Source organism: Tupaia chinensis, unplaced genomic scaffold (assembly GCF_000334495.1).
Source record: "Tupaia chinensis unplaced genomic scaffold, TupChi_1.0 Scaffold000377_2, whole genome shotgun sequence".
Taxonomy (NCBI): domain Eukaryota; kingdom Metazoa; phylum Chordata; class Mammalia; order Scandentia; family Tupaiidae; genus Tupaia; species Tupaia belangeri.
In genome coordinates, this window is record NW_006159876.1 from 2,686,259 (window position 1) to 2,701,075 (window position 14,817).

Sequence of the window (14,817 nt, forward strand, 5' to 3'; positions counted from 1 at the left end):
AATAATTCTTTAAAAATTAAAATAAAAAAAGATCAAACTGACCTGTTAGGTTGACTACCAAAGGCAGAGAGGAGATGAAGGACTTCAGCAGCTCAGTAACTCAAGTCTTTTACAACATTGCTGATAGTCCATATTCCTAATGCATTAAATCAACGCATATGGGGCCTGCTGGGGTAGCATGGAGGCTGAGGCAGCTGGACCCCACATGCCTGACTGGGTGGTCTGAGTCCCAGACCCAACAGCTTGAAAATCGCACCAGGCATGTGTGTGCATGCTCTAGATCACAAGAGGAGAACAAAAACCAAGGAACTGCAGTGCGGTCATGCCCCGCTGGAAGCCTGCTCACTGCCCACTGCCCTCGTCTCTGACGAGCACACACACACTACAGCACACTTAAAAACATGTATGTGGCCGAAGCAACTAAAAGCAACGCACTCTTACAGTACCATGTACCTGCGGCCCAGGGGACCCATTCAGCACGCTCTACTTGAAATGCACTTGGCTGCAGGTAACCACGGTGGTAAAGGCTGTCCTTTCTTCCAGGCTACCGTTGAGTGTTAGTTCAGAAAAATCTATGACCAGAGAAACAGAGAGATCAGAATGGCTTACCAGCCTGCCTTTCTCTCAGGAATAATGCAGACTTCGTAACGGCTGAGAGGCAGCAGAATGGTGTGCCTCCCACTATAAGAGAGTTTGTTAGACAAAGCTCGAAAAGGATAATTCACTTAAATATTAAGCCCTCTTTCTGCATTTAAAACCTGATTAACTAACCTAAAAAATAAAGCACATTTTAAAATAATTATATAATTTTAATTTGGAAACCTATTGCGTTATCTTTGGTGGCACATTAAAAAGGGTTAAACAACTGTTTTCTTGGGGCCAGCAATTGTCACGGCAGTTATATCACTGGACTCCCACATGGCCGACTGCAGCCCAACACTGGACCCACACTGGGCATGTGAGTGCGTGTGCCCAAGATCCCAGGAGGAGCATGGAGAAGGGACTGTGGCATGGCTCCTGGGGGGTGAACTTCTTACTTTCCTTCTCACTGCCTCTGTTTCTCTCTCTCTTGTGCATGTGCCCTAAGGCAAAAATCTCTTTATTTATTATCAATTTTTAAATTAATTCATTTCAATTTGACCAGAGAGGGACGAGAGAGAGAGAGAAAATGAGAAAGTAAGCCTCCAGGTCTGGGACTCAAACTGCGGTCAGCCACATGGGAGTCCAGTGCCCTTAATCACCACACTACCTGCAGACCCCAGCTTTAAAAATAAATTAAAAAATAATCAACGGTCTTCTTTCCCCTCAGAACATGTATTTCAGATAAGAAATTCTACTTAGGATTTGTAGTTGTGTATCTAGGCAGATACCCTTTTTGCTCTTCCAAAGACCACTGTATGGTAAAAATAAATGATCCGGGGCTGGCAGGTGGTGTGGTGGTTAAGGGCGCTGGACTCCCACATGGCCGACCACAGTTCAAGTCCTGGACCTGACAGCTTGCTTTCTCACTTTCTCTGTCCCTCTCTGGTCAAACTAAAATTTAAAAGGGATTGTGTTCACTTCCATGTAGGCCTACATTCTCCCCCCACATTTTCACCATTATCAACAACCATTTCCAGCACTTGCTAGGTCAGCTGCACTCCACTGGACATTGCTTCTACCCCGATAGTTCCAAATCATTCCTTGGCAGCTAAAAGTACTCTTTTCTTTCTCTCCCCTCCACCCCTCCTTTTTTGTAAGGTTTTTGCCATAGGCACATGTACTCACCAGAGAGAAGGACGTGCCGCAGTCCCTTCTCCTCCAATCCACAATACCTGCTGGCCCCTCACTTTCCTCTCTAAGTCTCCCTGCTTTGGATGTTAATTGTTTTATTAAAAAAAACATCAGAGGAGCCAGCGGATGGCACAGTGGTTAAGGTGCTGGACTTCCACATGACCGACCATGGTTCAAGTACCAGACCTGTTGGCTTGAAACTCATGCTGGGTCGTGTGTGTGTGTGTGCCTGCCCAAAATCCTGAGAAGAGAATGGAGAAGGGATTGTGGTGTGGTCATCCCCCCGGGGGGTGACTTCTCACTTTCTCTCTATTTCTTGTCTTTTTGCCGAGCACACACATACTATAGCAAAAATCTCCCTTTTAAGGAAAGAAAGAAAAGAAAGCATCGGACAATTAGACATCATGAAAGGCTAGCATCTGACCTAAGCACTCAGTCTAGTGGATAAAAAGTCTAACTTCTTGCCAGCCCTGCAATCTCGTGGCTAAGGGAGTGGATCCAGCATGGCCAGCCACCACTCAAATCCCTCTCTGGTGAGCACATACGTTCTCGGGCAATTAAAAACAAGAAACGCAGCTCCCTAGATGGTTCTAATGTGGAACCGATGCTGAGAGCGCCTCCTGCCATCGCATGCCACGCCTCAGGGCTGCGGTGTGTCCGTCTCATTCCAGGTACTTTCCTACCCCAGTCTGTGTTCTTGCTACAGTAAACGACACTGCAATAACAGCCTTCCTCATGGTCTATTTGCACAGGTATAACTGGACATGCGGGATAGATTCTTACCAGTGGAACTGCTAGGTCAAAGAATGAACTCTGGGGGCTGGCACGCAGCACGGTGGTTAAGGGCGCTGGACTCCCACATGGCTGACCGTGGTTCGAGTCCCAGACCTGGCAGCTTGCTTTCTCATTTGCTCTCTCTTTCTCTCTCTCTCTCCCCCTTCTTTAGTCAAATTTAAACAAACAAACAAACAAACAGTTAAATAAAATAATTCTTAAGAAAGAAAAGAAGAACGAGCTCTGTTTCCACACTGGAGGATGCCACTCTTCACAGAAGTTGTGCACCTCACAACCCCACTGGCATGTGTGAGGGGCAAGTGCCTCCCCTAGCCAGCGTTGCAGCACCAAACTTTCTGATCTTTACTAATCTGACAGGCGAAAAATGCTGTCTCAATGAGGGGTCTTCAATAAGTTCACAGAACTACATCTTATAAAAAAACTATGCATGGGGGACAGCGGTTGGCATAATGGCTACATCGCTGGACTCCCATGTAGTCGACCACAGTTCGAGTCCTGGACCCAGTGGCCTAAACTCACGCCAGGCACATGTACGTGTGTGCCCAAGATCCTGAGAGAACGGAGAAGGGATTGAGACGTGGCCATCCCCCAGGGGGGTGATTTCTCGCTTTCTGTCTCTCTGGCGAGCACATGCGCCCTATAGCAAACAAACAAACAAAAAACCAAAAAACCTCTCCAAAAAACTATGCATGGAATTAAAAATATTTTTGGACCAAAAAATAAATTCATATTTTAATTCCATTTTCCATGAACTTTGGGACACCCCCTTGTATAATACAAAATTACATTTCTTTTATTACAGGTAGAGTTCAATACCTTTTATTTTTCAGGTGACATTTATATTTCCTTTTTAGTAAACTCTTTATCTTACTTGCCCATTATCCTATGGAGTGAATGAATATTTTTCTTATTGATTTGAAAGCCTTCGGAGGCAGGTGCGGGCAGGTAGGCCGGCAGCAGCTTCCCCTCAGTGGGCCGGCCACTGTGACGAGCACCTGCAGCTGCATTACGAATGGCCGAGCGTCCTGGCGGAGCTGGCTCTCACCACAGCTCCTATCAGCTGTGTCTGCCATATGGCCTCTACTGATGCCTTGGATACTGTGAACCACCTGAGTTTCTGGAACGAGTTAGTGATATTTTCACAAGAAATCCTTTTATGCCACCAAAACATTTCTCTCCTTCAAATGCGGTTGCTGTAGATTTTCAACAAATATAAGCCAAGTGAAATATAATACAACCCAAGATGACGGCACTATTTCCATAATGAAGAGTCAAGAGGCTGATGTAAAAAAAGTTATGGCACAAAATATTGATACAATGTTGGAAAGAGAAGCAGCACTAAATGTCTTCCTGGACAGAACAGATGATCTCCAAACTACTACTATAGAAAAGATGCCAGACAAAAAGTAACTTCCAGGCATCTAACACGAGCTCAAAGCGGGTTGTAAGACAGCAGAAACAGTTCGCAGCATTGGCCCAGGAGCTACTAACAATGTGCAGTGGTGGGTAATGAGGTTCGCAAAGGAGACAAGAGCTTTGAAGATGAGGCGCACAGAGGCCAGTCACCGGAAGTGGACAACAACCAGTTGAAAGCAATGATCAAAACTGATCCATCCTTGGACAGCTACACGAGAAATTACCGAAGAACTCAACAACGACCATCATGTGGTCATTCAGCATTCGAAAAAAATCGGGAAGGTGAAAAAGCTTGCTAAGTGAATGCCTCATGTGCTGACCGAAAAAAAATCATTTTGAAGTGTAGTCTCCTCTTACTCTACACTATACCACATCAGGATCAGACTGCGCCATGCAAGGAAAGAGGATTTTAGGTAACAGCCAGAAACGACAAGCTCAGTGTCAGACCGAGAAGAAGCTCCAAAGCACTTCCCAAAGCATAACTTGCATGAAGAAAAAGGTCATGGTCACTGTCTGGTGTTACCTGATTCACTAGACCTCTCTGAATCCCAACAAAACCATTTCATCTGAAAAGTATGCCCAGCAAATCGATGAGATGCACCAAAATCTGCAACACCTGCAGCTGGCCCTGGTCAACAGAAGGGCCCAATTCTTCTCCAGGACAACGCCTGGCCACACGTCAATAACCAATGCTTCAAAAGTTGAACGAATGGGGCTACAAAGTTTTGCCTCATCTGCCACATTCACCTGACTTCTTGCAAGCCAACTATCACTTCTTCAAACACCTTAACTACTTTTTGCAGGGAAGACCCTTCCGCAGACAGCGCCAGATGTTTCCCAAGAGTTTGTGCGATCCCGAAGCATAGATCTTTATGCTACAGGAAAAAAACAAACTTATTTCTCGTTGGCAAAAACATGTTGATTGTAATGGTTCCTATTTCAATTATTAGTTGATCCCTTAAAAAAAAAAAAAAAAAAGTTCTTTACATACCAGGGAATACAAATATTTTTTCTGAATGCTGCAAATTTCTTCTCCTAATTTATTATTCACTGTTGTTCTGCCTCTGGCATTTTTTCCCATGTAGAAATTTTTCTTTCCTTTTTGCTTTTTGGAGAGATTTTTGCTCTAGGGTGTATATGCTCACTGGAGAAACAGAAAGCAAGAAATCCCCCCCTCCACAGGGGATGGCTACACTACAATCCCTTCTCCTCCATTCTCTTCTTGGGATATTGGGCACACACACACAGCTTGAATTTTAAGCTGCTGGGTCTGGGACTCAATCCACAGTCAACTATGTGAGAATTCAACAATGTAACCATTATGCCATCTGCTGGACCCAGACATTTTTCTATTTTTACACAGTTGGTTTTTGATCTTTTATAGCTTCTACGTTTCATATCATGCTTAAAAATAAAACATGGCACAATTGTTTAAAAAAATTTTTTTTATTTAACTTTATTTACTTTGTATTTTATTTTTTAAGAATTGTTTTATTCAACTTTATTCATTATTACTATTATTTTTTAATCTGACCACAGAAAGACAGAGAGAGGGGGAAAGTGAGAATGCAAGGCACCAGGTCTGGGATTTGAACCACAGTCGACCTACATGGGAATCCAGCCCCTTCAACCACCATGTCACCTGCTGGATCCTGTTTTATTTTTAAAAATTGGACCAGAGAGGGACAGAGAGAGGGAAAAGTGAGAAAGCAAGCCACCAGGTCCAAGACTTGAACCATGGTTGGCCATGTGGGAGTCTAGCGCCCTTAACCACGCCACCTACTGTCCTGCCAACATGACACGATTTTAACTGATGGTGCTCATGAAAATTCTTTCAGTTTCCTTAGAACTTCTGTAGTCTGGCTATGTGAATAGAATTTCTCTTTTTAAAAAAAATATTTATTTATTTAATTTTATTATTAATTTAATTTAATCGTTGGGGGGGGCAGAGAGGAGGAAAGTGAGAAAGCAAGCCATGAGGTCTGGGACTCAGATGGCCACGTGGGAGTCCAGCAGCCTAACCACCACTCCACCTGCCAGCACCAGTGAACACAATTTCTAACTGACAGAAATTCCACTATGCTTCAATCTAAATATATCTGGAGAAGAGGGGAATACACATTTTCTAGATAAAATTTTATAAGGTATTAGTCAGTAAAACAGAACTATTTGTGTTTCCAGCAGTGGTGGCTTATAGGCCTCTGAAATGTTTAGATCCTGCCAGAACTATCAGATTATTGTCAGATAATCCTTGCAACATCTGAAGGCAGCCGCTAGGACCTATGTAAATGAGATAAGAGCACCCACAACCCACAGGCACAAGACGAGGCGCTGGCGGAAGAGGAAGACTCAGAGGGCTAGCGAACTGCACGGGGCTAAGAGACCTCTGTGACCACCAGGGTCCAGCCCCCATGGAGTGCTCGCAGCCCCGCTGTGGGGAATCACGCAGCCAAGCCTGACCTCCGATGGAGTGCTCGCAGCCCCCGTGGTGAACAGCGCAGCCAAGCCTGACCTGCTAGTGGGCACTCCTCCTTACGGCCCATTTTTATGCTTACGTCCCTAATGTGTGACTTCTTTTCATTAAAGTTCCTTTACCTGGGGTAACGAGAAAAGACGCTCTCTCTCTTGATTATTACACATTGAATTTGTCTGGGCATTACACATGCTCAAAAAGCATGGCAGTTTTTCTTTTTTTAATAAAAGAATACACATGTTTTATAGCAAGAATTCAGGAAAACAATTTAAAACTAGGCACAAGAACTACAATGAGAGCCCTTACTAGCAAGATTTATTTATTAAGAGTTTACTTTGTACTGAAATAACTTATCTGAATAGATTATAAGCCATCTTTACCAGGTTTGTGGAAATTCAGATGGTCTACAGGTGGGCTGTCGCTCAGCTGCCAAACCGTTTTAACCTTCTTCTGACCGCTGTTTATCTCCACTCTCCACTTCTGTGGCTTCTCACTAAGGAAAACATATCAAAAGAAAAAAAATACTTTAAACAGCTATTTCCTCCACATTTTTTCTTTTCCTCTTGTTCTCTTAATAAGAAAGAAAGTGTGCACATGGGAAAGGAGAAATAGGTACTTTTTAAAAAATTGTATGTATTTATTCCATGAGTAAGACAGAGAAAGAGAGAATGACAGATACGCCCCCAGATAGGCCTTAACACCACAACCACCCCGGCCAGCCAGCTCAGGGGCACACATACAGCCCGTATGCTCAGGGAGGTGCGCAGACATGAACCTGGTACCTCCCAGGTGGGCCTGCCTTGCATTTTTGACAGTCTCACCATGTCATCCTCCGTTCCCGTCCCCTGAGTCAACCTGGACCATAGGCTCACACCACACCACACCACCTGTTTCAGGCTGGGCTGGGAACCCAACCCGGTACCTCAGCCACGACACAGCAGAGCCCTCCCATCTATGCCCCAGGCCCGGGCCTCCTCCATGTCTTCTACAGCTACTAACTGACGCCCTCTCGTAGCAAGCACTGAGGAAAAGAGAAGGTCGAAATTCCCACCCTCAAGTATAGTCAGGAAAGGGGAAAACACAAGTCCATAAATAACAATTCAGTGGGAAAAGCAGTAACAGAAACACTGGATATGCGAGGAGACAGCAAGCAGCAGGAATCTAGCTCAGACTGGGGCCTGCGGAGCTGGAAAAGAGCCCTCAGAAAGTGGGACTTGAGCTGCGTGTGAGCCCGGGAGGAGCAGGTCGGCTCCCAGATAAAGACGGGGCACATACACAGGCTCGAGGGCGAAGCGTAGAGACCGAGGAAGTGCAATGACGCATCCCCTGACTCAAAAGGGAAACGGGAAACATGGGGGCACACAGGCCAGGAAGGAGCAGAGGCCACACACAGGAGGCTCACGGACCACACCCAGGCACTGGAACACCGTCCCGAGGGTGATGATGAGGACTCAGTGAAGCCGAAGGCGGCCGTGCAGGGTTTGAATTTTAAGACACAGAGTGCCGTAGAAAAGAAAGAGAATGGAGGCAGGGAGAGCAGTTAGAAAGGCGTTTACCACGCCCAGGTGTGAACGATGCAGAAGTGCAGTAAAGTAACGATGATGTGAGGACGATGATGTGAGGACGTGGACAAAGGGTCGGATTCCAGAGCTCCCAAGAGGCTGGGACTCGGTAACCGCTTAGAGGAGGGGCTGAGGGACGACGAGGAGAGCAAGTCCCAGCTTTCTGTCTGGGGCCTGAGGAACAAATTAATGATAGTCACTTGAAAGATAAAATACCACAGGTGAAGGAAAAAATGTTAGGGATGAGGGCTTTCTTTTTAAGTTTCTGCTATAAGGTGTGTATTTGATGAAGGGGAGACAGAGAGAGAAATCACCCCCAGGGGATGGCCACGCTGCAATCCCGTCTCCTGTTGAGACTCTAGGCACACATGCACAAGCACCTGGCATTCAAGTCTCCAGGTCCAGGACTCGAAGCTGGCTGGTAGGATCCAGCTCCCTTAACTACCTGCTGACCTCAGAATGCTGGTTTATTTTTTTTAAAGAGAAATTTTTGCTATGGGGCACGTGTGCTCACCAGAGAGACAGCTGGTCCCATGATTTATCCTGTTATGTAATAAATAAAACTGTACACATTTATCGTGTACACCTGACGTTCTGAAACATATACACACTGTAGAATGGCTAAGCAGAGCTGATCAACATTACATAGCGTTACCTTACATAATTACCATTTTGGTGGTGACAACACCTGAAATCTACTCTCTTAATTTCTGAGAATACTAAGGACTGAAAAGGACAAGGTTTTAGTCTGAACAACCTATAGGACTGTGAAATGGAGATTCAACTATAATAGGAATTTAGGAACTTGGGTCCAAAGCTCAGAGAAAGCTGGGCTCATGGATTATGAATTATCATTGGCCCATGGGATAAACGCACTCCGCCAGGGAAAACAGAAAGTGAAAAGAGAGAGAGAAAGAGAAAAAAAAAAAAGAGCAGAGGGTGAAATTCACATAGCAGGCAGAGAACACAAGGGAAGAAGGATTCCCAGAATTGCATGTGGGCCACAGAGGTAGAATTAAAATGAAGACAAAATGCGAAGTCACAGGAACGAAGAAGGGGGCAGGTTAAGAAGGCAGGTGTGCTGGGCCAGCCGGTGGCCTGGTGGTTAAGGTGCTGGATCCCACATGGCTGACTGCGTGGTCTGAGGTCTGGACTTGGCAGCCTGAAAAACATGCTGGGAGAGTATGTGTGAATGCCCAAAATCCTGAGAGAAGGATGGAGGAGAAGGGACTGCTGAGTGGTAATGTCTCCTTTACCTCGCTCTCTGGCAAATGTACATGCCCCATGGCAAAAAAAAAAAAAAAAAAAAATCTTTGAAAGAGGCAGTAGTGCTAAAAGCCTGCTGGCCTTACATGCGCCTACCGAGGAGAAAGAACGGGGCCCAGCTAACTGCACCACTGGGAACAGCCGTATACTGAATGTCCACTGGGTGTGGCAGTTAGGAAGCCATGGTGACCACTGCCAGCGCCGTTTCAGGAGTGACGGGGACCTGCCTGAGAAGGATCTCAACAGAGGCGCGTACGATTGGAGCCCTCCAGCCTGAGCACAGCACTGCCGTGAGGGAAGGGCCAGAGCGGCGGTCACCGCGGCAGCCTCAGTGCTCCCGTGGGTGACCAACCCACACCTTCGTCCCGAGTCCCTGCCTCCCCAGTCCCAAACCCCTCCCTCACTCCCAGTCAGGGCCTGGACCCTGCTGTCGTTACCCTGACCACTCCCTCCCAATCTGCCATCTCCCTTCTACTTACACTTTTTGTTTTTAATTTAAATTTAAATTTGATCATGGGGAGGAGAGAGAGAGTCAGAAAGCATGCCACTGGGTCTAAGACTCGAACCGCGGTCAGCCATGCGGGAGTCCAGCACCCTTAATCATCACGCCACCTGCTGGCCCGTCTAGTTACACTTCCTGCTCTCGTCTATGACGGAGCTCCAGAAAGAGAAAGGACAAGTAAAGGCTCAAGACCTGCAGAGCTAGTGCAAGGCCTGGGAGAAGGCGGGGAAGAAATGTCAGGTTATGGGCAGAGAGCGGGAGCCGAGGATTACGGTTCTACAAGTAAAGCGGCTCTGGGTCACGAGGCGGGCAGAACGTGGACACAACGTCGCCTAGGCTCGTGGCCGGCCCTAAGGGATAATTTAATGATCAAACTGCTTACCTTTGATATAAGTTTTTTATAGTGGTTGGTCTGACTGGCAGCTGAAAAATGTGTTGCTCGTCAAGGGGATTTTGTTTATAATATTTGATGCAGGATCTAAAAAATAAAAACTGCTTTTGAAAAAAAGAGATTTTTGAAAGGCTTTCTGGTAGTTTTTAGTTCATAAGGGAAATATCTTACTGAGTACTACTGACCACAACACCAAGCAAAAGAGTAATTTTAGAGCCATGAAAATAAAAAACAAATAAAACATCCCACCAACTTAGGTTATGTTCTCTTTGAAAGGAAATCTCATTAACTTAAAAATTATTAGTAGACATATTTCTCAATATAAAATATATTTAAGTTACATCCAAATAAAGGCTGCATGGTAAAAATGGATCAGAAAGAGAAAAACTTCAGCTTGTAGCCAAAGCAAGACAAAGATACAGCTTCTGAGGTTTTTAGAATCTGGAGAATTAATTCAGTTCATTTATATTACTTATATTTAAGTAAGTAAGATAGAAAAAAGAATTCTTTTTTTTTAATTTTTTTTTTAAGGCTTTTGCCTTCAGGCATGTATCTTTCTCTTACAGAGGAAGACAGAGAGAGAGAATGTGAGAAATCACACCCCAGGACAGATGGCCATGCCACAATCCCTCTCTGTTGTGCTCTTGAGATCTTGGGCACACAACACACAAATGCGTCTGGTGTAATCTTTTTTCTTTCTTTTTAAGAATTATTTAACTTATTTATTTATTAATTTATATTTTAAAAATGTGACCAGAGAGAAACACAGAGAGAGAAAGAGAAAAAGAGAGGGAAAGTGAGAAAGCAATCCACCAGGTCCAAGACTTGAACCATTGTCTGCTATGTGAGTATACAATGACTTAACCACACCACCTGCTGGTCCCAAAATCTGGTATAATTTTCAAGCCACCGGGTCTGGGACTCGAACTAGAGTTGACCATGTGACCCCAGAAAAAAGAAATCTTTTAGGTCCTACAAATAATAACAATTTCAAATTTTCCCTTTCACAACTAAAGCAAATTCAGTTTCAGAAAAGGCAACCGTTCATTTATTTCATGTGAGGCCTCAAATAAAGCGCAGTCCGTATCTGAGGATTATTCCAAACTGTCTTTAATCAACCTGATAGAAACTAATTACAGCAGGGGCCGGCAGGTGGCGTGGTGGTTAAAGGCGCTGGATTCCCATATGGCCAACCATGGTTTGAGTCTCGGACCTGGCGGCTTGCTTTCTCACTTTCCCTTTCTATCTCTCTTGTCAAATTTAAAAATAACAATAACAAATAAAATAAGTAATTCTTAAAAAAAAAAAAACAAAACTAATTACAACAGTGCTATTGACAGAGGTCTAGTAATACCATTTGATTCTGCTTGATTTTTGTATGGGGGGCTGGCAGTGACTGATTTGATCCAAACTTATTAAGAGATGCAGGAAGGGAGACAACTCATATTTACCAAGCACCTATTAAGTGTCAGGTTCCTTTTATACATGACGACATTTAATCCTTACAACACCCACGTGAGGTTACAAGACCTTTCCTACAGGTGAGATAACAGTGGAAGGAAGCTTGCCAAGGAAGGTGCATGACAGCCGATGTTTAAATCTAGTTTTGTTGGACTCCAGAGTCTGCCTTTTCTAGAACACTGACTTAGAACCCTGCTACCGTGGAGACAGGGTGAACAGGTCTATCCTACCTGGCAATAAAAATCGTACACATTGTGGCTGCAGTTATTTCAGAAGAGGAAGAAAACACTTCTGTGTAAATAAACAATATGAAAGTACTTACTGTGTTAAAGAAAAGAGGAGTTCATGTTGAGGCTTAATGAAAAGCATGAAACTGACTAGTATTTCTAGAATGTGGTGGAGTTTTTGAACACGGTAAACCTGTTCTTGGATGTCTACTGATGGGGAAGTGAAGTATTCCTGGAATAAATAAAAAGATAAGCAGAAGAGACACTTAGAGGAGGAGAGTGTTTGGAAGGAATATGGCTATGCCCATACGTCTAAGTCTGGGTGTCTAATAACAGGGAGGAAAAGACAGAGGAGGCAGATACATAGAAATCACCACCTTTCAGGGCTGGCAGGTGGCATGGTGGTTAGAGGCACTGGACTCCCCCATGGACAACTGCGGTTCAAGTTCTGGACCTGGCGGCTTGCTTTCTCACTTTCTCTTTTTCACTCTCTATCACTCTGTCCCTCTCTGGTCAAATTAAAAAGTAAGTAAGTAAATAAATAAATAAAGTTAAGTAAAATAATTCTTTAAAAAAAAAAAAAAGGAATTACCACCTTTCAGTGTTACTTTTTTTTTTCTTTTTAATGCCAGAGGGTGTATCTATGCACATGAGACAGGGAAAGAAAGCACTTCCCATCACAGCCTGGTCACACGGCAATCCTCCTTCCAATTCTTCACCCTGCCAGGATGCTAGGTATGTGCACAAGTGTCCGCTATGTTTTGTAGGTCGCCAGGGCCAGACTTGAACCTTAACTGGCCATGTGGGAGGGGCTTCCTCTGCACAGCGTTTAACCACTGAGCGATCCTTCAACGCTATTTTCCAAACTGTAAGTAACATCATCGCTGAGAATGTCTAGAGAATGCACCTCATTATACGTACTCTCACAGAATGGCTCCACCCAGGGAGCCCGTGTGGGTAACCCACGCCACCCACCACGTCCTCCAACAGAACGGACCGCAGATCTGCAAGATGAGTCTTCACCCAATACGCTTGATGGATGTACCCATTTCTAAAAACACTGGGTTGTCGGAAAAGTCATATTTTTTCTGCTTTTCTATGGAAAAATGTGCCATGACTTCTGACAACCCAATAGATCATAAACCCAAAGTACCAAGAAATTAAGGAAGCATACTGACAAACTTTGCCATCAAATATTATGTATAAATTGGTACAATTTCTTTTCCAGGAAGAGAAATTTGGCCTGGAAAAGAAATTTGGCCATGCATGTTAATAAATATGCTCAGATCTTCCAATACCATGCCTGAGAAAACATCCTAAGGGAATAATCCATGATAAACCGGTAGGTGGGGGAACAGCAGTTAGCATAATGACTATGTCACTGGACTCCCATGTAGTGGTTCAAGTCCCAGACCGGTGGGTTAAACTCATACTGGGCGTGTGTACATGCGGGTCCAAGATCCCAAGAGGAGAATGGAGAAGGATTGCAGCGTGGCCAATCCCTTAGGGGGTGATTTCTCACTTTCTATCTCTCTGTCTCTCTCTTTCTGGAGAGCACACGCACCCTATAGCAAAAACCTTCCCAAAACAAAAAAAGGAAGAAAAACAGTTTTTTTCCTAAATTAAAAAAAAAAGTATAAAAATACCAAATCTCTACTCAGCAGGTCCGCCACTGTCACATATGTAACATATATAAAAGCTTTTCTTGCTAAAGCCTGTTTCTACCAAAAATATGTACTTTTTTGGTTTGTTTTTGTTATAAGGTGTGTGTACTTGCCAGAAAGACAGAGAGAGACAGAGAGACAGAAAGTGAGAAATCACCCCCCGGTAGGGTGGGTGGGCCATGCCATATTTCCTTCTCCTCCATTCTCCTCTTGGGATCTTGGGCATGCACGCACACACCCGGCATGGGTTTAAGCCACCAGGTCAGGGACCCAAACCACAGTCAACTACATGGGAGTCCAGCGACGTAGTCATTATGCCAACTTCTGGTGCCCCAAAATATGTACTTTTAATAATAACACTTTAAATTCTAAAATTAGAATAGAAAAAATTAACTTCAAAAGAATCCAGCTGAGTCTTATTTTGCATAATAAACACAGCTAGTTTTTCCACTGTATATTTGTAAAAGATAAATGACAAATGAGTTGATACTATAAATTCATTTGCAAAAGGATCTTCCAATGAATGTTAAAGATCTGTATAGATGCAGCTCAATTTTCTGAAATTTCTAAATCAACGCACTAGAGAAATATAACGAAGCTCATAATGACGACCAGGGATCCACAAATATCTCTTAAATCAATACACTAAATAGCACCATCAATTCTTTGGAAAATAATCCTCCCAATGCAATATATCAGGTCTCGGGAAAAGCCATGATATGTTTTTCTATGTGATTCTATGCAAAAATGCATCATGACTTTTCTGACAACTCAATAAATGGATCAAGATCAAGGGAATATAAAACAAACAATCCTTGGGTCCAGCAGTTAGCATAATGGCTATGTCGCTGGACTCCCATGTAGTCGACCGCGGTTCGCATCCCGAACCCAGTGGCTTAAAAACTCGCGCCAGGCACGTGTGTGTGTGCCCAAGATACTGAGAGGAGAATGGAGGAGAAGGGGTGGCCATCCCCCCGGGGGGTGATTTCTCACTCTCTATCTCTTTGTCTCTCTGTCTGTCCGGCAAGCGCATGTGCTCTATAGCAAAAACCCCTCTCTCTCAAAAAAAAAAAAAACAAAAAACAAAAAAAAGAAAACAATCCTTTACAGGACCTATCAAAAAAGGCATTCCCGGGGACCATAGGGTGGTGTGGTGGTGAAACACTGGACACTCCCACAAGGCCCATGGCGGGTCAAGTCCTGGACCTGGTGGCTTGCTTTCTCCCTTCCCCCTCCCTACCCTGTCCCTCTCCAGTCAAATTAAAATAAATGAATGAATAGATTTTT

At 44.2% G+C, this 14,817-nt stretch overlaps 1 protein-coding gene across 3 annotated transcripts in view; it reads right to left on the reverse strand.

The window, feature by feature from the left end:
- Positions 1 to 14,817, reverse strand: part of ZWILCH (zwilch kinetochore protein) — a 56,233-nt gene that overhangs the window by 1,757 nt on the left and 39,659 nt on the right. For 2 of the 3 annotated variants that reach the window (XM_006153485.3, XM_014589755.2), the window contains exons 15-18: positions 11,962 to 12,098; positions 10,170 to 10,265; positions 6,838 to 6,950; positions 454 to 572 (exon numbers count right to left, since the gene is read on the reverse strand). In XM_006153485.3, coding sequence (XP_006153547.1) covers positions 484 to 572; positions 6,838 to 6,950; positions 10,170 to 10,265; positions 11,962 to 12,098 — 435 coding nt within the window. In that variant the 3' untranslated portion in view covers positions 454 to 483. The remainder of the gene's footprint in view (positions 1 to 453; positions 573 to 6,837; positions 6,951 to 10,169; positions 10,266 to 11,961; positions 12,099 to 14,817) is intronic. The other variant, XM_027773812.1, reaches the window with a different exon arrangement.